The sequence below is a fragment of the Sporothrix schenckii genome (genome assembly GCF_000961545.1).
Source record: "Sporothrix schenckii 1099-18 chromosome Unknown Cont42, whole genome shotgun sequence".
Lineage (NCBI taxonomy): Eukaryota > Fungi > Ascomycota > Sordariomycetes > Ophiostomatales > Ophiostomataceae > Sporothrix > Sporothrix schenckii.
In genome coordinates this window covers 732,496-753,486 of record NW_015971143.1, presented here as the reverse complement: position 1 = coordinate 753,486, position 20,991 = coordinate 732,496, and the positions used below count along the sequence as shown (strand labels likewise).

General features: G+C 54.2%; 6 protein-coding genes across 6 annotated transcripts; 5 read left to right on the top strand and 1 right to left on the bottom strand.

The window, feature by feature from the left end:
- Positions 1 to 634: 634 nt before the first annotated feature.
- Positions 635 to 1,949, top strand: SPSK_01754 (rhomboid family protein; the record flags this gene model as incomplete). The annotated part of the gene is made up of 2 exons (XM_016728660.1): positions 635 to 1,011; positions 1,097 to 1,949. The coding sequence occupies 2 exons, from the start codon at positions 635 to 637 to the stop codon at positions 1,947 to 1,949; spliced, it is 1,230 nt and encodes a 409-aa protein (XP_016589763.1).
- Positions 1,950 to 8,905: 6,956 nt separating this feature from the next.
- SPSK_02092 (uncharacterized protein) lies at positions 8,906 to 9,166 on the top strand (the record flags this gene model as incomplete). Its single annotated transcript, XM_016728985.1, has 1 exon — positions 8,906 to 9,166. The coding sequence occupies one exon, from the start codon at positions 8,906 to 8,908 to the stop codon at positions 9,164 to 9,166; it is 261 nt and encodes an 86-aa protein (XP_016589762.1).
- Positions 9,167 to 9,485: 319 nt separating this feature from the next.
- On the top strand, positions 9,486 to 10,187 carry SPSK_01954 (uncharacterized protein; the record flags this gene model as incomplete). The annotated part of the gene is made up of 1 exon (XM_016728852.1): positions 9,486 to 10,187. One exon carries the CDS (start codon positions 9,486 to 9,488, stop codon positions 10,185 to 10,187), a length of 702 nt encoding a protein of 233 aa, XP_016589761.1.
- Positions 10,188 to 11,072: 885 nt separating this feature from the next.
- SPSK_01430 (regulator of conidia morphology) lies at positions 11,073 to 14,074 on the top strand (the record flags this gene model as incomplete). Its single annotated transcript, XM_016728344.1, has 4 exons — positions 11,073 to 11,223; positions 11,318 to 11,784; positions 11,876 to 11,968; positions 12,068 to 14,074. 4 exons carry the CDS (start codon positions 11,073 to 11,075, stop codon positions 14,072 to 14,074), a joined length of 2,718 nt encoding a protein of 905 aa, XP_016589760.1.
- A 1,065-nt stretch (positions 14,075 to 15,139) lies between these two features.
- On the bottom strand, positions 15,140 to 16,743 carry SPSK_01661 (mitochondrial 54S ribosomal protein YmL47; the record flags this gene model as incomplete). The annotated part of the gene is made up of 3 exons (XM_016728568.1): positions 15,140 to 15,448; positions 15,534 to 16,414; positions 16,563 to 16,743. The coding sequence occupies 3 exons, from the start codon at positions 16,741 to 16,743 to the stop codon at positions 15,140 to 15,142; spliced, it is 1,371 nt and encodes a 456-aa protein (XP_016589759.1).
- Position 16,744: 1 nt separating this feature from the next.
- SPSK_01394 (replication factor C subunit 1) lies at positions 16,745 to 20,387 on the top strand (the record flags this gene model as incomplete). The annotated part of the gene is made up of 5 exons (XM_016728309.1): positions 16,745 to 16,850; positions 16,921 to 16,966; positions 17,033 to 17,074; positions 17,139 to 19,976; positions 20,054 to 20,387. The coding sequence occupies 5 exons, from the start codon at positions 16,745 to 16,747 to the stop codon at positions 20,385 to 20,387; spliced, it is 3,366 nt and encodes a 1,121-aa protein (XP_016589758.1).
- Between the last annotated feature and the right edge of the window lie 604 nt (positions 20,388 to 20,991).

Here is a 20,991-nt window from a genome sequence, read left to right as displayed (position 1 = left end):
CACTAACTCGTTGAAGATGCAAGTCACCCCCCTCTTCCTCACCCATTAACGCCGGGCCAGCCTCACATTTCCAGAGCCTTAGTCATCACTCTCTTCCCGGTTATCTTCAGTGCAGCCCCTGCCCCTTTTTGTCCAGCCTTGGCGTGCGCACATGGAGCAGGCGCTGTCTGCCATCTTGATGCCTAAGGCTGCCATGAATCCCCTACCTGCCCTCGTTGGCTCAGGTTTGGTGGCCGACCGGCCCGCTTTTTGCATCGCTCAAACCAAGCTTCGAGAAGCCACTTCATACGCGCATACGTGCGTGGTTCATTTTTAACCTCACCCCGTGTCCCTCTGTTTGGCAATCCTTTTTTTTATGTTTTTCCACGCTCTTGTGCCGACCACCACCACGTGATCGATAAGCTTACATTTTACGGCGATTTTTCGAAAACCGTCCCGGGGCAAGAACGACAACCGCGACCAACTAGGCAGCTACGATCAACACTCCTTCCCCTAATCGTGACCATTCTATTTCCCTCTTGGCGCCTTCCATCCTCCCCGCGGCCGGTCCAACGTCTTTCGCCTTCTTCTCGCGGCGCCTCCCCGTGCTCTGCTCTTCTTTTCCGCATCCACCTCTACCCTCGCAGCCGCCGCCATGCCGCCGCGGCTCAACCTCCCGCCGGTGACGCGCATCGCCCTCGGCGTGCTCGTCGTCCAGTCCGTCCTCAGCGCCGCCATCCGCTACCGCCAGTGGACCGCCCAGTCGCACATTGTCATTCCCTACCTCAATCTTATTCCCCAGCTGTCCATCATCTACCCATGGACATTCTTAACGACAACGCTGGTTGAGAGCAATATCTTCACACTCGGCATTGCCTGCGTCACACTGCACCAGGGCGGCCGCTACCTAGAGCGCGCCTGGTCCTCGCGCGAGTTCGCCAAGTTCCTGCTCGTCGCCAGTCTGATCCCCAACCTTTTGACGTTTGGTGCCCTCGTTCTCTTGTTCTCCATCACCCAGGACGAGAACTGGACGTATGTTTCTCCTTTGCTTTCCTCCTCCATTTTTCACTGGGCGCCGTAATACTAACGTTGCCCTCTCTCTCTCACACACACACAGCCTGACATCGGTCGCCGGCACCATCCCGCTGCAAATTGCTTTCCTCGTCGCCTTTAGCCAGCTCGTGCCCGCGCACACCGTCACACTCTTCCGCGGCATTCTGTCTCTGCGCGTGCCCCTTTTCCCCCTGCTCTACCTCGTCGCCGTCATCGCCCTCTCCCTCACCCCGATCCTGACCGCCGCTTCCACCTTCCTCGCCGTCTTCAGCTTCCTCACCAGCTGGACCTACCTGCGCTTCTACAAGTCCGCCTTCCCTGACCTCGACGTCTCGCAGGGCCCGTCGCTGCGCGGCGACGCCAGCGAGACGTTTGCCTTTGCCGAGTTTTTCCCGGCCCCCGTCAAGCCCGTCGTGGCCGCCGTTGCCGACGCCGTCTTTGGCATCTTGGTGGCCGTGCGCATCTGCACGCCGTTCTCTGCCGCCGACATCTCGGCGCGTGCTGCTGCCGCTGCTGCTGCTGGCGGCGACGGCTACAACATGCACCATGGCGGCCACCACGGCCAGCGAGGCGGCCCTGGCGGTACCCGCGCCGAGGCCGAGCGACGACGCGCCCTGGCGCTCCGGGCTCTGGACCAGCGGCTGCACGTTGCCGCGGCCAATGCCGCAACACGCCATGGTGGCGCAGCCGGCGCTGGTGCCGGTGGTGCTACGGCCACGGCCGGCCCGTCATCGGCATCTGTGGCACCCGCTGCGGCCGAAAGCTCGACGCCCGCGCCTGCGACGACTGGCCCGACGGTCCAGACACAGCCGCTGTCCAGGACACAGGCGACCATGACGACGGCGGCCTCGTCAGGCAGTGCTGGCATGCTGGGCGAGACGAACTACGTCCCTGATCACGACAGCGACAAGTCGTGAGGCATGGGCGTCGATACGATTTCTTTTTTATTTTTCTTCAAAATTCTTCTCAAATTTTATTTTTGCAAAGCCAAAGTGGCTACGTACGTCAATGAGATCTACTAATTATATAGAAGCGGAGGGAAGGATCGTATCGATATGGGCAAGATTTGCTATCCAAGTGTGTCCTTTGTTTCGCGCGAGGAGGCGCTTTTTGTCTCTCCTCGCAGCATGTCTTCTGATTTCATCGTTCTATGGCAAGCAGTCGGTCTGGTATATGCGTTCTGTCCCGGTGTACATGTTCTGTTTATCTTGGGTCTACCATAGTTTTGCACATTTCGTTAGTCAACTTCATCTTCTCTGGTCCTTTTTTCCCCTGCGGTAGTATTGGGAATTATGGGAATTGAAAAGCCTGTTTTTGATTCCTTCCTATCTTCTCTTTCTCGTCGTGTGCCCCGTGCCTGCCATTTCTCTCCATACGCGTTTGTAATATTCTTAACCGCCGTATCAAGTCTCTTTGCTCTGTTGGAGGAGGCATTACATATGTGGATGATAAGTCCCACCTCGGAAGTGAAGCCTTCATTAACACTTTTATCGATATTTGCATCTGTATGCCGTACGTTGGACTGGTAAGAGGGTATACAAATTTATCCTTTTGATGTGTTTGTTGCATCGGCATCGTAACATCGCCATGTCTGTTTACGCATTAATAGGTGCGAGGAAAACACAAATATATAAACATCGCGTGGTAGATGTTATAAGTAATCTACTAAAATGGCCATTTTCGCCAATGCACAAAATGGCGGTACTCACAGTCGCTGCTACGTCAGGAATGATTGTCTTTGTTGACTACAGCCTCGTCGGCGTTGCAAAGTCCGATTCTCGAGCTGTTTAGTCGATGTTTTATGTATGCATACACGGTATCCATTCCCCACAGTGAACCCCCTTTTCTTGAACTGTTTGACCTGCGTGTCCGGGCGATTCGATCTACGGCGCCCGCGCACATCCCCTCAGCTTTTTCACGAGTATGCATCTGCATGCCGCCCGCAGTTGATGTGCATTGTGGCCCAAGGAATGGACCACCATGTTTTCTAGTCGAGAATTACCTTGTTTTCTACCTCCACGGTTCATCGCATGCGGCAGAGCGGATGAGAAACGAGCCGCAGATAAAGACCGAGCGTGACAAGAAAAGAGGCAATAGAGACGGACGATCAAGGAAAAGATGTGCGCAGATCATAAAATGTCGTGACAGTGCGGACATGGGAAGAGCGGACTATCTACAAGGGGCAGATAAAGTATTCGAACGCCGATCGGGAAGGTCGCGTAATATTTTATTCTAATTTTTTTTTTTAAAAAAAATAGAAAAGAAAGAAAGAACCCATAAACGAGCGACGAAACGGCAATGTGTGTCGTGCAAAGTGCTGGCTTCTCCCATCTCTCGTCTCATCGTGATCCACGTTCGTCTCTGTCTCCAACACGTTGTCTTCCATTCCTGTGCCATGTCCATCCTATATTCTCCTTGCCCTCGTATAAAGTGATCTCCGCCGCCCTGTCGCAGGTTGTCGGAGTTTGCTATCGTACTCAGGAATTTTTGCTTCTTGTGTTTCCGGTCATGGCGTTTCACCCCTTTATTCGTTCTTTTCCCACTCCCTCCCCTACACGTTATACATCATGTACACTTTGCACTACAGCTTGTGCCACTCGATGGCCTGTTCTCACAGTCCTCGAACGGCCGCCCCCAAGGGCCGACTATGCTCTGTGTGAGAAGCCATGGTCCGGTCCCCTCTTACGTTGAACTCTTATTAGGAGGCACACATAGTTGTGGTACGCAAAACCTACCACTCTATGTTCCGGTTTGCCATAAAATTCTTGGACTGTTCATATCCCCAAACCAGCATGGATACAGCTAGGTCGTACGGTTAATGAAATGTGTGCGTCGTATATCTGTTTACTGAATATCAAGGCACAGCCAATCCACGACATTGAGCTGCTAATTGCATTGGGAAGTGACAGAGGCACATTGCGTGTTAACATCTGCACGTCTTGAAATGATGAACAGCGAAGGAGCCGTACAGCGCCTTTTCCTTAACCCGCTCACATACAAAAAATAGGACAGGCACGACGTTTGTTGGATGGCCTTGTCTGCCACTTTCCCTCGTGGAAGGTGCTCTTTGTTTCTTATTTCTCCCTCTCTTCGGTTTCGTGCAGCGGATTGTGCAGTATCGTAGCACCATTTATACATAGCAAAAAGCAAAAGGAAATTGTGCAAATACTGTCCAGAGTACACTGAAAATCGTACGGCGCGCTGATAATAGACACCCAGACACAAGAGTTGCATCCTACTAATACGGAGATCACAGGCACCGGAGTTTCGTGAACTTGGGGCGCAGTGCCACGACATGCGGAGTATTATTACTTGGATCCCCAGCCCCTTGCCTAGCCTGGACATGGCTGCCACGCCGGCTGGCACCAAGGCGGCCCAGCCCTAAACCCGTTCCTGTTCGAGTAGCCAGACTTTCATTCAGCTTCTCACGCACATGAGGCAACCTTGTCTTAGTTTTTGCTTCCTCCTGTCCTGGGATGCTCTCCTTTGTGGTTCTGTCAAATCTCTTCATAAACAAACCTTGCATCTTTGACCACTTTTCAAGCCAAAATTTACATACTTGGTTTGTATCCTACTCACCTGTCGGTTGCCATCAACAAACGCAAAAGAATACACCTGCTCTCTGGTCTGGCCTTGCTTCGTTTTCACTGCACTCCGTACATGCTATCACCCCATGGAAGATCAGGACATTCCGTGCGTGCCGTCCCATGCTGCTTATGTGTTGTTTTGTATTTCCCTATACCATAATAGGCGGAGGAGAGAGTATGTGGAGGTATGGGAGGAGGAATGCAAGGAAGGAGAGAAGAAAGAAAAATGTAAGAAAGGTTGGGAAACCGCGGCGCAACAGATAGGGAGACTGTATGCCGTCGTAAATAGATTGTGCCACCTCCATCCCCCATCATCCGTGAACTGTTCTCTAACTGATCGGCAATATTGATACTTTATTATAATACGCCGATACTGTGCCGTCGTTGCATATGGCATTTGGCACCGGTGCGGTATCCAGTAGCGAACAGCGATACTATGGGCCACATTGGGGTTGCAATTTCTGGAAAGAGAGAAGAGTGCACCTTTTTAGATTATTACCCTACCCATCGGACCCGGGCATATAATGTTGACATTAGCCTGCAAAGAGACACGGGAGCAATTTCATTCCTTGCCCCAACATGTATTGCTACTATGAGGTTCGAGAGAGCCTGCTTTTAATAGACTTGTGGGCGTCTCCAGCGGTGAGTTTTTATGAAAATTACCCACATTTGATACCAGTACCCCAAGTTGCTGTTTAGTCACATGTCGACTTTCGTGTGTCGGGTCGGAAGTGAGGAAAAAGGTGGCAGAGAGGGGAACACTTGGTTTCGTCGTGTGCAACCGCAGGCTGTTTTCCAATCGTATCTAGTCTGTGGCTCTTCTCGGCGAGATGCAAGCACTTTACCGTATATGTGCATCGCCAAGGATATGAGCTTGCGGCGCTCTTGGGTGCTGATCCTTTACACACTATCTATGGCCGCAATTGTTTGCTCGTATTTATCTTGTCACTTATTTTGAATTATCGCTTCGGAGGGGGCTGGAATATGTACAACGCAGCCCTTTCCCCGTGTGTGTCCCGTGCATCTTGTGTCGCACAGCACCATGTACATCGGTGCATGTTTCGTGTGTGTCCTGTGCATTCGTATGGAATGCATGCACGCTGCCGCACAGCCTGGCTACACAGGTTATGCAGTGCATGATCGTATGGAGAAGAGAGGGAGATACAACATATGGCAAACAGATATGTGTACACAACGCATCTGTAGACGCATATGCTGTGACCCAGAGTGTGTAAGAAATCTACTTGACATGTCGTGCATTGGATGTATAAGTGCCGAGAGAAAGAAAGAGTCTTGAGTGTGTGCGTTTCGTTTGGGTGTTTGTGTTTGCACCCCCGTGCTTCTGTCTTTTGTTTTTGTGCGCGCCTCTCTCCTCGTTCTGTTCGCGAACCGTGCTCCGTACTCTGTACTCGGTGTTGTCCACGTCTTTGCAAGTGTGCATCCTCGACGCCAAGACAACGGTGCTGATTCGTCTTTTTGCAGCATTTCCAGCCCATGCGTGTACGACCGGCTGAGTCTCTGATGCCCGTGATAAGTGTGACGGCTGCAGCTGTTTGTCCTTTCCATCATCCCAGCCGGTGTGGGTGGTACGCGGTGAGGTAGACAGACACAGATATGCAGAAACACGAGACAGATCCACGCAATAACGCAAGGTGCATATAAACAGAGTTGAATAATTCCGTGTAAAGGATCAGGGCCTAGACTCGAGCCTTCACTTACCGAGACGAAATTGGCCGTCGTTCCTGACTGCGGCTTACTGCTTAGGGGTACGCCATTGGTGTATGGCAATAAGATATAGACAATTCACAGGGGAGTGTCGTTGGCTCATTTACCTATCTATTTCGAAGCAATCTGGGACACATATTGGAGACGGCTTTAGGATGCGCTTCCATATTAGCCACGTTGGGAGGGAAGCTCTTCTCATGTCCGTATCGTTTACAGAGCATTATGCACATACGATGGCACTCTACCGTACCTTTGTCCAACCGCACCGGAATGCTGCCTCGACACGTCATCTGACCTTTGTTGTCGATCATGAACGCGTTTACCGTGCAAGCTGAGATTGTACAAGCTTCGAAAATAGCAGTAAAAAGCTTCTTCTGTGCATAGTCGCCTTCTTAAATTTGAGGTGTTAGCTGCGGAATTGTGCTTTATGGCACGCAAAAGTCTGGGCCTTGGCTTATTTACTACGACGGACTGTATTTTGTGGAGGGAGACTGGGTGCAGAAAAAAGCCACGCCCAGACCCGTGAGGACCGCCACTTATCCGCGTGGTTTTTTCCGCATATGTCAACCAACGGGATCGCGTGCAGCGCTACTGGCCTGGCAAGGGAGGCAAATGGATGGAGGGACCGGCAGTCACAGTCGGAAATACACATCGAAAGACAATGACAATGATAATGTGTCACGGGCGGCAAATCTGTTCCAAAAGGGTGCGGGACGTGTATTCATATATGTCGTATGCTCTTGATTCGACTTTGAGATCTGGCGAGGCCACCGCTTGGGGTCTTGTCCCGGGAAGCGATGACAAGTTCGACATGGGCGCGTGCCACGGTTGTTGAGGCGTGTTTTAGCAGTTTGTTGGCTTGTGTCTTTTGTTTGACAGCCTCTGCTTACGATAAGCCTGGTTGAGCCACCCTATTCCCCCCCGTTTTTGTCGGAGATGGTGAGCCTCACGGACTGGACCAAGGAAGGGAAAGAAAGCAAGGGCCCGCGTCGAAGCCATGACAGGGCGGTCCAAAATGCCGTTGAGAACCCTTGGACATAATGCATGCTAGGCCGTAGGCGCCCCGTGTTCATTAGACGACGAGACCTGTTATTTGTTTTATTTTGCCCACCGAGTTTGAGTAAACAATGTTTGTGCCGGCACAAACGATCCTTCGGGGAATGGCATAAGGTTAAAGTGTCAGGCAAACGAGGACCTGCCCAAAATGAATACTGAAACAAACGTGGCTGAACAGGAGAACGACGAGGCCAAACGGTTGTCAACTAGGGCCGTGATGCGGGATGTACGATGCGAGGGGGGGACGGGGGACGCGGAGAGGATACTTTAGCATAAGTTGGCGTTGTGTGAGACAGGGAAAAGGACGACACGATGCACTTTTGAGCGTATGCACACCAACGCCGAGGATTGGAGACTTCGGGAAGGAGGCGAGCTGACGAGGTTCTTTCCGCTTTCCTTCCATCAGTCGCTGACCGATGGAAACACGGGGGCGTGAGTGCAGAAAGAACGAGCAGCGGACCAGTGACCAGTGGAAAAGCACGTCAGAGCGAGGGAATGGAAGGAGCGTACAGAATACGGAGGGGCGTGGAACGAAACGGGAGCAAGGTTAGGGGGTGTGAGTTGGCTGTCCTTTAGCCCTTGCTTGCCTGTAATGTGCTGTGCGTCCTGTGCTCAGGTGTGCTGCTGTGCTGTGTTCTACTTCCCCGGGCAGATGGGCGAGGCATGTGGGCTCCCGGCTAGGCCTGCAACTGGCGGGTTCAAGGAAATAAGACCAGAGCGCGAAAAGGGTTGTCTCGGGTACGACAAAGACGGCCCTAGATTACTGGGAGGTCGAGCCAAGTTTCAGCACTACTGCCCCTGTCAAAACAGAGTACTTTGTGTACTTTGGTGTCTGTGATATTAAAGCAGCGTGTTGTGTATCTTTGCTGCCTGTTGAAGTACCTTTCCACAATTTTCTTCCCGACGGGCACACGCACCAGGATCCTCCTCCAGATCCAATCGACTTGCCTAGTTGTCCTAAGCCCTGGAAGCCTTGAACGGGGTCGCCAGAGTTCAGAGCGAAAAGCCATGGGCCGCGATAAACGAGGGCAATTCTGCGATCTCTTAGATTTCCCCATGACGGGAGTATGGCGTGCTTTTTTTTTGACATACATTGGCTGCCAATTGCCTTGTGCCTCTCGATCCCTCCTCATATCTTCTCCTGAAAGCGCACATGACATGAGGGCGGCACCTAAGAAGGACCTGTTCAGATAGCTCGCAATGTTGCTTGACGCAATCTCCTCAAACTTCAGTCAGCAGCCACAGCAAGGCTAGCCACTCTGAGTGGTCAATGCCCGGGAGGCTTGTGGAGGCTAAATCACTGGTGTCCGAGAATAGAACTTTGACAGCAGTGCGCAGCGGCGGAGACGTGGTCAGGTGGTGATCTGAGGTAAATCACCATGGGATGAAACGAACCCCTTATCCTGGACAAGAAACTGCCACCGCAAGGAAAAGAAACCAAAGAAAACAGACCATCACGAGCCAGATCACGACCCCGTAACCGTACGTGGAATCGAGTGTCGACAATGACACCAAGAGGATGTATTGAGTTGCGTACGAATGACTCCGCGCTCCCGTCTGGGAACCGCATCACCATTCGTGGTAAGATACAAAACTTCCCGTACGTTTTCGACCATTTCGACATTTGGGCGTCACGCCACAAGCGCTTATCCCAAGTCAAAGTCGCCTCTTTCCCCTCTCGCTCGCAGATGCAGCCAGACAACATCACAAGCGTAGGCACTGGCACAGCGCCGTTGGCAGAAGCGACCAGTGGCGGGGATGATTAGGCGCAGATGCACCACAACGCAGTGCTGCGGGTGGTGCTTGCATCCCTTGTCTTTGGGCAGGGAACGAATGGGTGACCTTCGGTAGGAGAATTAACCAAATAAACCTGCAGTCATAACGCAGCCAATAAAACCAGATGGCCTGGACCCAGCGGCAGCCCGCGCCCACCGTTAACCATGTCCGTCTGGCCTTATTTTGTTTGCCCGTCGCACCTTCCCTCACCCCGTAGACAGTACACAGTACAGAGTATCGGCCCTCGTACTCCCTGCGTTCGCCATAGCCGAACGCCACAAACCGAAACAGAACGTTGCGCCAATCACAATGGCCCCAGTCAGAGCTGCAGCAGCACACTGGACACGACACTGGTTTCTGCACGTCTGCCAAAAGCTTCCATCGTCATGCACGGGCCACACCCAGCCGCCAGTGGTTTACGAAGTACGGGCGACCCTCGGTGGATACGGCCTAGCGTGGATTTGCTGTGGATTTTCTGGTTGTGTGAGGGAAGGAGACAAGGGGCGGGGACGAGGAAGGAAGGGAACAGAAGGGCAAAGGAAAGACAGGAGGAGACGGGGAGACACACGCCAAATAAGGCATCGGCCGGCAAGCACACGCAGCACACACGCACAGTCCCATACCCACACTACGATACGTACCCAGACCGTGCGAGACCTCACCCCCCTGCCCTCGCTGGGAAAGAGCAAAGAACAACAGAAACAGCAAGAGCCATGCCAAGACACCCACGCCGCTACCAGACCCACTATTAAAGTACAAGGTACATTGCGCGTGCCGCAGCCCTCCCCATCTCCCACACAGTCAGCAGCCCATCTGTGGTTCCCGCAACCCTGGAGCAACCGGGGCGGAGAGTACGAAATACATGTACCTGTTTTGAGTCCCAAGGTTTTCGATCCACAAACCTTCCAACCCCACCCACACCAGCGCGACGCCAACACCACCTCAGCACTCAACCAGACGCTAAACCCACCCGGCGAAGGAGACGACAGGCGGGCGAGCCAAGACCAATGAGCTGCGCAGAATTAAATAAAATCCAAAATAAAGCCGAAAATGGGTCTCCACCCCCTGCAACAGGCGTCAACGGACAAAAGAATTAAAATAAATCACCTTCGGATTGCGCTAAAATAAAATGGAAAGGGAAACGGGGGCGCGGCTCGATCAATTCCACAAAATTCGATAAATTCAGACATAAAATAATAAAAACCGGAGAGGAGAAAAAAAGAGCTCGTGGGTAAGGTAAGTTATCGCGCCGCAGCCAAAGCAACCCCCAAGGAGCAAAGCCCAGACAGCCTGGGAAAGTGCAAACCTTCCTATTTTCCCTTTCTCCCTCTTTCCCTCCTTCCCCTTTCTGCTTCCTGCTTCCTGCCTCTGTTGCCTCGTTTTTACTTCCTGCCTCTTCCCTTTTCTTTCTCCTGTCCGCTACTATTCCGACGACACGATTTGTGCGCGCGACTTGCCTTCCATTCCCCTTCACACACCCCATCACGAACCGACCAGCAGCTGGGCTTGGGACATCGTCGAGCCAGCGCGACAAGCTTTCGTCACCGAACGATATCTCTGACTTCCCCCCAGCCATCTCCATTGGCATCAACCCCCCGGCATCGCCATCGAACGCAATTCTCAACCACCACCACTTTCAGCGCGTTTTTTTTTTCTTTTCTTTTCTTGTTTTGCCTCGACGATACGTTTCTCCGTTTCCTCCCCTTCATCACCTACTCTCTGTCATCTTTGCTATTGTCTTTGCGGACTGTGGTTGTTGCTTGGCGCCGGCTGCTGCGTCCTTTGACCTCGCGTTCGAATTGCGCATCGCCCACGACCTGAACTGGCAACCCAAGACAATCAGCCCATTTCCTTGTTTCCTTCTGCTGGCCGTCAGACGATACAGCAAGGACCGCCATGGCCCAGCATCACCCTTCGCCGCCTATGCAAATGCAGATGCAACATGGCCCTCCCGGGCCCGCGCCCCCTCCGGCCCCCCCTCCGCCAGGCACCTATGCGCCGTCGCGCCAGATCTCGGCCATGAACGAGACTGTTTGGATGCAAATTGGTATGCCCCCTCTGCCTGTTGTCACGTTCAGTTGCCGGCGATGTCCGCATCGATATCAATAGCAATCACCTTGCTAACTATATTTTGTTGCTAGGCTCCTTCTCTGAGCTCCTGGGCAGCACGGAGGATGCCATGATCGCATACGACCGCGCTCTGCAGTCGAACCCCCAGTCCATCCCTGCGATGAACGCCATCAGCCTCATTCTCCGCTCGCGCGAGGAATTCCCCAAGGCCATTGAGTATCTGCAGACGATCCTGAAGCTGGACCAGAACAACGGCGAAGTCTGGGGCAGCCTTGGCCACTGCTACCTGATGATGGACGATCTGCAGCAGGCCTATGCTGCGTACCAGTCCGCCCTCGTCAACCTTCGCAACCCGAAGGAGCCTAAGCTTTGGTACGGCATTGGCATCCTGTACGACCGCTACGGCTCTCTCGATCATGCCGAGGAGGCTTTCTCGCAGGTCATGTCCATGCAGCCCGACTTTGAAAAGGCCAACGAGATTTACTTCCGCCTTGGTATCATATACAAGCAGCAACAAAAGTACAACCAGAGTCTGGATGTAAGTGGATTGCCCTGTCTGGTTGGAGCTTGTACTGGGCTGGGCTGCAAACTGCATCGAGCATTACTAACATTGTGCTTCTCCCACACAGTGCTTCAAGTATATCGTCACGTCGCCACCGCCGCCTCTGACAGAGGAGGACATTTGGTTCCAAATCGGCCATGTGTACGAGCAGCAGAAAGACGTAAGTCGCCTTGGGAAATAAAAGAAGCTCGGGGTATTCCCAAAGCGAGACGCCGGGAAAATCATAATAGCTGTGTGATGCTAACACTTGTGCCGGCAGTTTGACAACGCCAAGGGCGCGTACCAGCGTGTCCTCGAGCGCGACCCGAACCATGCCAAGGTTCTCCAGCAGCTCGGCTGGCTGTACCACAACCAGAGCAGCAACTTTGCGAGCCAAGACCGCGCGATCGAGTACCTCGAGAAGTCCGTTGCAGCCGATAACAACGATGCGCAGAGCTGGTACCTCCTCGGTCGGTGCTACATGTCGCAGCAAAAGTACCCCAAGGCCTATGAAGCCTACCAGCAGGCGGTCTACCGGGAGGGCCGCAACCCTACCTTCTGGTGCTCCATCGGTGTGCTCTACTACCAGATCAACCAGTACCGCGATGCACTGGATGCCTACTCCCGTGCCATTCGTCTCAATCCCTTCATCTCGGAGGTGTGGTATGACCTAGGCACACTCTACGAGTCTTGCAACAATCAGATCAGCGATGCACTGGATGCCTACCAACGGGCGGCCGAGCTCGACCCCAACAACCCGCACATCAAGGCTCGCCTGCAGCTGCTGCGCAGCGGCTCCACGAACGGTGTAGGCAGCGCGCCCATGCCCACGGACGTCCACCCGCATGCTTACCAGACAAATGCTGTTGGCCCTCCGGGCCCTCAGTGGGCTGGTTCTGCGCCCCAGCAGCCCGCACCAACGAACGGCCCGCCCCCGCCACCGGGGCCTGGCTCGAACGGATGGGGCCGTCTGTCGGAGATGAATCCTCCCCCGCAGCCGCCCAACCCCTTCGACCAGCGAGAGCCGTACCGGGGCCCTGCTCCTCCCGCGCCAGCTCGCGGAAGCCCACGCCAGGAGCAGCAACTCCGCCCGTACCCTGAGCAAGGACGTCCTGGCCCTGGTCCTGGGCCCAGCGGCCCTGCTGGCCCGAGCCCCATGGGCGGTCCCAACTCTCTACCGCCCGGTGGTCCTCTCAGACGCTCTCCTCCCCCGCCCAACCATTACGGCCCGCCGCCGCCGGGACAGCAGCAGCAGCAGCCACCACCGCCACCACCTTCCCAGCAGCCCCAGACGCGTGTCCAGAATCCGAACTACGTCGGCCCTGCACCCATGCCGTCGAGCAACGGAATTAACGGCCCTCCCCCGCCGCATGGGTCTGGTAACCCTAGTCCGATGATGTACCGCGCGTCGAGCCCGCCGCGAAATGATGGCCCCCGTCCCGTGCACGACAACCGCATGCCGTCGCCGAAGTCGGCCTACCCGCAGCACCAGTCACCGTACCCACCACATCCTGAATCCAATGGCCAGGGGCCGATCGAGAACGGCCCGCCACCACCGCCTCCCCCGCCGCAGTCCTCGATTCCTCCCGAGCCGGGTATGCACCGCGACGACCGGCCACCGTCGGTTGGTCCGAAGCGCATGCGGGAGTGGGACGATCCCGAGTCGTCGGCCAAGAAGCCAGCGTCGGAAGAGGCACGTGCCCGGATGGATGATATCCGCCACCGTCGGCCTTCTACGCCACCCCACGAACCCTACCGCCGCAATTCGTCCGAGGCCCGCCGCCAGGACGACCCGCGCCGTGGAGACGATATCCGCCGGCCGGACGATCAGCAGCAGCCGCCGCCGCCGCGGGACAGCTACCACCCATCTGAGGCGGCCCACCACCAGCCCGCGCACAATAATGTGTCCAGCCACCTCCCACCGATGCAGTCGGCCAGCGGCCCCGCCGGTCACCTGCAGCAGCACGACGGCCCTCTGTCTGGTCCTGACCCCAAGGACTACCCCCAAGAAGACCGTAAGCGCCTGGACCATGCACCCCCGCCGCCGCCGCCCGCGCCGCCTGCCAATGAGCCTGAGCGTGCCGCGCGCAAGGTGGACGTGGACGAGGACTACGACGACAGCGGTGAGGATGACAAGAAGGCCGCCCCTAACCCTCCTGCTGCTTCTGCTACTTCTGCTGCTGGCTCGGCCGGCCCTCCCTCAACCTCGGCCGGCGATCTTAAGGCGACTACGACCCCCACGGGTTCCAGCATTAACGGGATCATTGCCAAAACCGAGTCGTCCTAGAACGAGTAAGCGAAACTTGTGAACATGCTACAGGACCGCATGGCGCATGGATGTATCTAAGCTCGTTTTCTACCTTTCTTTTGTATTTCTTTTTGTCCTCTTGCGTTCTTTCAAAGGCAAGTGAGGGGTTGTTTTGGTGGGCTTCTGCTGTGACTTTGTCTTTCCTATGCATGCGTTTTTCGTTTTGTCTTTTTGCTTTCATCACAACCTTGCCTTCCGAGATTTTATCTATCCCCGGTTTACTTTTTACTTCTTCTTGCTCGGAGCAACTTTGCAAAACTTTTTAACTTCTATTGCCACGCCCAATGCTTTTTTTTATCCTTTCGTCCTTACTATCTCGTTGTGATTGTGAGGACATTTGTTTTTTACAAAAAGTGGTTTGACTTTTGGCCCGACTGCCCACGCAGCTCTTTTATGTCTCCTTTTCGCTTTTTGATACTTTATAGGTCCCCATTGTTTGACCACAACTGTGTTTTTATTTACTTTTATTTTTACACCATTATGACAATGAGTTTTCCTTTCTCTTCCAAACCCGTTGATCTAGAAAGATGTTTGGTTCATGATGTGAATTGTGATTTTCTTATTTTTGTGTGTTGCTATTCTTAAGGAAACACGCGTCACTCCCTGTTTGCCGCTTTTCGCGTCTTATTTCTATTTTCTCCTTTCTCGTCAGATTTTCACAGGGGGGAAGTTTTTCATAGTATATTCTTGTGCACCGGTCCTTATTAAGCGAAGTTTTCCTTTCGTCAAAATGAAAACGTTTTATATGCAAGGAACGTAGCAGCCATTACTATTTTGACCGTGTAATTCTGCTTATACAAAGATGTGACTTTGTCTCTTCCTTTGGGACAGATATAATCCAAACAAAAGCATCGTAAAAGTATTCTGTAGATTAAAATCGAACCTGTGACACGGGTCATAAACTTGTAATTTTGTTCTGAGGTTATGTCTTAATAATAGTACAATTCCGGCATAAATACGTTGTATATCCCACGGCCTTTCCGTGGACCTTTTTAAAATATTTTCTACTCCGGACCGACATCCTCCCTCATCAGTTTCTTTCTTTTATGCTGGCGGCGCACTCGCGGCCGGACCGCTGCTGGCCTCCTCCACGGCCGGCACATCCGCCGCGGCTTTCCATGGCCGCTTCAGGTCCTCCAGCGTCAGGCCGTTTTCCATCTTCGTAATTCCCACCACCGGTGCATCACCCTTCTTCACAAACTCGTACTGGCCCGGCAGCTTGTTGCCCGCCAGACGGAACGCATCGCGCGCGACCTGTTCGTGGATGGCGCCGCGCAGCTCAAAGACAACACGATTAACCGCCACGCGTGCCGCCCAGTGGTCAAATGAACCCTTACCCTTACCCATTCTCATCTATAATCAAGTTAGGGGAGGCTCCAATAAGAAAAAGAAAAGATATAGAAAAACCCTGGACAACCGATAGGCGGTCGGAGCTTACCTCGTTGCCACTGACGAACACGCCAACATTGCAGTTCACCCGCTTGTACAGGCGGTATTTCTGGCCACGCAAACGCTGCTTGATCGTGTCCTCTGCGACCTTGAGCTGCTTTGCGCTGATGCGCCGGTGGTGGTCGTACATGCGCAGGCCGTAGTCACCCCACACGACCGTCGTGCCCTTGGCAGAGCCGCCCGTGGCTACACGTGGGCGGCCCTTCATCATGCGCTTCCGGCGATCGAGCTGGGGCTCAAGCCAGGTGCCCTGCACGGCGGCGGTGGCCGAGAAGGGGCGGCGCATGTGGTGCTGGAGAAAGGAGGAGGGTGTGCGGGCCGCGATGGCTGGCCGTATTGATGAGGATGCCATGGCAGGTCTGGCCGAGAATGTGCGAGTCAGCCGCCGAGGGGCAACGGCCGAGGAGGAGGTATTGTAGGAGGTAGAGGAGGCGGTGGACGGAGAGGCGGTGATGCTGAACCGTTGGAAGGCCTGGCGCAGCATGGCTGCTCCTGGCATGCTGGTGGGCATGTTGGGCCGAATGTGTATGCCAATACCCGAGACGATCGATCGGTGTGAAGGTCGACCAGACGATTGGCTGGTGATCTTGTTTCCAATGGCGCAAAACACACGTCGTCGTTCGCTGTTCGATCCGAAGCCTTCCTCAGACCAATTGCGAAAAAAATCTACGGCCATACCAGTAGGTAGCTCAGGCGACGCTAGTGGGCCAATTGGCTGGTGCTGGTGGTTGTGTGAGCTATTGGTGCCTGAAAATACAGGCATGGGGACCTCTGTCCCGTTTGAGCCCCACTCGCCTTCGGAACAGGCAAGAACAGGCGCTATGACGGCGCACTTTAGCACACGCTTCAAGGTCACGTTTTTCGCGTCAACTTCGCGTACCTTCTAATGTGAGAAACGCAGGGGGAAACAACAGGCCTAGAGTGCAGCTCACGCCTTTTGGCAGGTGCCTCCCCACCATAATTTATTCGGTAGGAAGGACCGCTCCTGCCCGCCCATTGCTTTCGAATTGTTACCTACGATTTGGTCTCTTCTTGCACATCCAGCCCTGCTTTCCAATCTTTTCACCATCAAGAAACAAATCCATTCTAGAAAGTGTGTCGTTGACGAGCTCTCGGCCGTGTCTAACACCAAAATTGGACGGACACTTTTCTGGTCCCTTCAAGGTCCCAAGATCGGGGACGGCGCTCTTCGGCCTCATCATGCCTGACATCCGGTCATTCTTTGGGCCAAAAGGCGGTGCTGCACAGGCCAAGCCGGCGGTTTCAAAGAAAGAAGAGGATACGGCAGCTAAGAAGGGCCGTGGAAGTGAGTTTTTTGTTTTCTTTGGTTTGGACTCGCAAGGGCGTTCTATTGGCGGATTGCTGACAAGTCTCAGGAGCCCGCAAGGTCGTGGAGGAAAGCGACGATGACAATGTGGTCGAGTGAGTCTGGGCGAATGCATACGCACGAATATGAGATGGAAGGCAGTCCACTTACCACAGAAACAGGGTAAAGAACTCAGCAAAGACCACACCGAAGAAGACGAAAGGGTAAGCTCTCTTGCCTCGAGTTTAAATGGCCGTATGAGGACCAAACCAACTAACAGACGAATAGTGCATCACAGCCTGTCGAAGGGGTTGAGATCTCTGCCAGCGACTACTTTGCCTCGACCAAGTCGAACCAGAAGCCCAAGACACAAACGACACCTGCCAAGGCTGCCCCGAAGAGCCTCCCGAAAACCGAAGTTGAAATCCGCGTAAGCCCAAGGAAGAAGGAGAACGTAGCTTCTGCATCGGAGCCTGTTAAGAACGGTCGCTCTGCTACGGCAACAGAACCACCCGCAAAGAAGAAGCGGTCCACGGCCGCGTATAAATCATACGACCTCGACGACGATGAAGACGCGTACAATGACGACGAGGACGGCGGTGACGACATTTTTGCGGCCGACGGCAAGAGGGGAAAGAGAAAGAACGACGACTATGTGGAGGAAGACGACAGCGAGGAAGACGACTTTGCGCCTAAGCCTAAGAGAGTCGCCTCGCGCAGTGCTAAGGCTGCCATCACGATCGATTCCGATGAAGACGATTTCGAGCCCGCACCGAAGAAGGGCAAGACCGCATCGGCAAAGAGTAGCAACGCGGCCGGTAGTCGGACGCCATCCGCGGTAAGCAAGAAGCGCAAGACGCCAGAGTCAGAGTCGGATGTCGATCTCTCGCCTGTCACAAAGCCGAGGAAGAAGGCCGCCACGACAGCCACTACAACGGCTGCCTCTAAACCAAAAACGCCCGCTGCCTCGACTCCGAAAAAAGCTGCTGCCACCAAGGCTGCCGCCAGCGGCGCGACCAGCAACTCCTCCGTTCAGGCCATCTTGGATTCCATCCCGCTGATCCAACCCCCCTCACCACCGCCCAAGGACGGCAACGCGCCCAAGTTTAACTGGCGAAAGGCAGCTGCTGGCGGCGGTAACTCTGGAGCTCCGCCAAATGCTGGCGCTGTGGAGATACCGGAGGGTGAGCCAAATTGTCTGGCTGGCCAGACTTTTGTTTTCACTGGTCTCTTGAAGACGATTAGTAGAGACGAGGGCCAGGCTCTGGTCAAGCGGTACGGTGGCAAGGTCATGAGTGCGCCGAGCAAGAACACTGGCTGGATTGTGCTGGGCGACGATGCTGGTCCCAGTAAACTCGCCAAGATCCAACAGTTTGGTATTCGTACCATTGACGAGACCGGCTTGTTTGAGATGATCAAGCGCCTGCCAGCCGGCGGCGGCGACAGCAAAGAGGCCGAGAAGGCTCGCGAGAAGCAGGACAAGGAACTGGAAAAGATCCGGCTGGCAGCCGAAGAGATGAACCGGGAGGAGGAATCCAAGAGACTTGCAGCCGAAAGGGCCGAGAAGGCTGCTGCCAAAGCTGCTGCAAAGGCGCCCGCCGCAAATGGGAAGACCGGCTCTGCTCAAGCTGCTGCTCGCCCCCCACCCGCTGCTAAGCCTGCCCATCCGGCAAGCTCCCAGCAGCTCTGGACGACCAAGTATGCGCCGACGCAGTTGACCCATATCTGCGGCAACAAGGCGCAGGTTGAGCGGATTGCGGCATGGCTGAAGAACTGGCCAAAGGCCAAAAAGTACGACTTCAAGATCAAAGGTGCTGACGGCTTGGGCAACTCCCGCGCCATCATTATTTCTGGCCCCCCTGGCATCGGCAAGACGACGGCGGCTCACCTCGCGGCCAAGCTGGCCGACCACGACATTATCGAGAACAACGCCAGTGACACGCGCAGCAAGAAGATGGTGGAAAACGGCATTGGCGACGCCATGGACAACACGTCGCTCATGGGTTTCTTTGCTGCCGACGGCAAGAAGGTGTCTACGGAAAAGAAGAACATTGTCTTAATCATGGACGAGGTAGATGGTATGTCTGCTGGTGACCGTGGCGGCATCGCGGCGCTCGCCAAATTCTGCCGGAAGACTGAGGTACCGCTTATCCTCATCTGCAACGAGCGGCGTCTGCCCAAGATGCGGCCGTTTGACAACGTTGCTTTTGATATTCGCTTCAACCGGCCGACCGTCGACCAGATTCGCTCGCGTATCATGACCATTTGTCTCCGTGAAGGCCTCAAGATGCCGACACAAGTGGTCGATGCTCTGATCGAGGGCACTGGCAAGGACATTCGGCAGATCATCAACATGTTGTCTACTGCCAAGCTTGACCAGACCACTATGTCGTACGACGATGGCAAGGCCATGACCAAGGCGTGGGAAAAGCACGTGGTGCTGAAGCCGTGGGATATTTGCCAGAAGCTGCTTGGCGGCGGACTGTTTGCCCCTGCGAGCAAGGCCACTCTCAATGACAAGATTGAGCTGTACTTCAACGACCACGAGTTCAGTTTCCTGATGATCCAGGAGAACTACCTCAGCACGCGACCCCAGGCACTTACCAACAGCACGCCGCGCAGCAAGCGGGAGGCCAACCTCAAGTACCTGGAGCTTGTGGACAATGCGGCCGAGAGCATCAGCGACGGCGACCTCGTGGACCGCATGATTCACGGTCCCCAGCAGCAGTGGAGTCTGATGCCGACGCACGCTGTATTCAGTTCGGTTCGCCCAGCCAGCTTTATCGCCGGCCAGCTGACGCACTCGGGCTTCACCTCGTGGCTTGGCAACAACAGCAAGACGGGCAAATTTGGCCGACTTCTGCGCGAGATCCACTCGCACATGCGGCTCAAGGCGTCGGGCGACCACAACGAGATCCGCCAGCAGTACCTGCCCGTTCTCTGGTACCAGCTTATTAAGCAACTGGAAAATGAGGGCAAGGATGCTATTGACGGTGTCATTGAGTTGATGGACAATTATTACTTGACACGAGACGATGTCGATGCCATCCGGGAGCTTGGTCTGGGGTACATGTCCGAGGACACTGTGAATATTGATTCCCAGACCAAGGCCGCCTTTACCAGAACGTAAGTGATCCCCCCTTCTACACCCTTGATAACATTTTTGTTCTTGTTCTTGAAAGCTCGCGTACTAACCCGAACAGATACAACGGCATGGCCCACCCGGTTCCGTTCATGAAGGCGACCACGGCGACGGTGGCGAAAAAGACGGCGCGCGATGCTCCCGACTTGGAGGAAGCCATTGAAGAGGACGACGACGGCGACGTCGTCGCCGAGCCCGTTGATGAGGAGGACGAGGAGCTAGACCTGAAGAAGGACAAGTACATCAAGCAGCCCAAGGCTAAGGCTAAGCGTGCGGCGCCCAAGAAGAAGGCCGCCAAGGACGACGGCTTGGATGAGGAAGAGGAGGAGGCGCCCAAAGCGCGCGGCAAGGGCAAGGCGACGGCGCCCAAAAAGACGGGAAGAGGCAAGAAGTGATTGATCGACTCGGTGGCTGCGGCTGGGAGAAGCCCGTGGTTGGGGAAATGGTGTTGGGGAATGGTCTGGGCGGCGGTTTGTTTCTTTGATCTTGCTGTTGTTTCTCCCCTTTGCCGAGTCTAGTTGTTGCTTCTTGGATCGTGTCATTTTTTTTTTGGATTTTGTGACCTGGTAGCATGCCACTCTTTTTATCATGGCGACTTTCAATAACAAAAGCACTTTGAATGTTTGGACTTTTGTATAATGTTGCATTTTGCATTGTACGGTTTAGTGAAACTAATATCTGTTGCGTTCTTCTTGCTTTCCATGGATTCCTCCCTCTGCTGTCTCCTTCTGTCTCCCCATGTAAAATGACGCCAGGATGCGTGTCTAAAGTTTCCCCTTTCCCTCCTATTTTCATCGACGAGACCCATGAAAAAGCAAAAGCAGGAAACGAAACATAGTACACGTTGCGCCCACTTCGTCGTCTCGTCTTTGCTCTTGGTGTTGAGAGTGGTGAATGTAGTACAGGAAGAAACTGAGACATGGAAAAAAAATAACAGATATAATATAGATGGAAGGAAATAGGGTAAAGAGAATAAAATCAGGAATGAAAAATAAAATC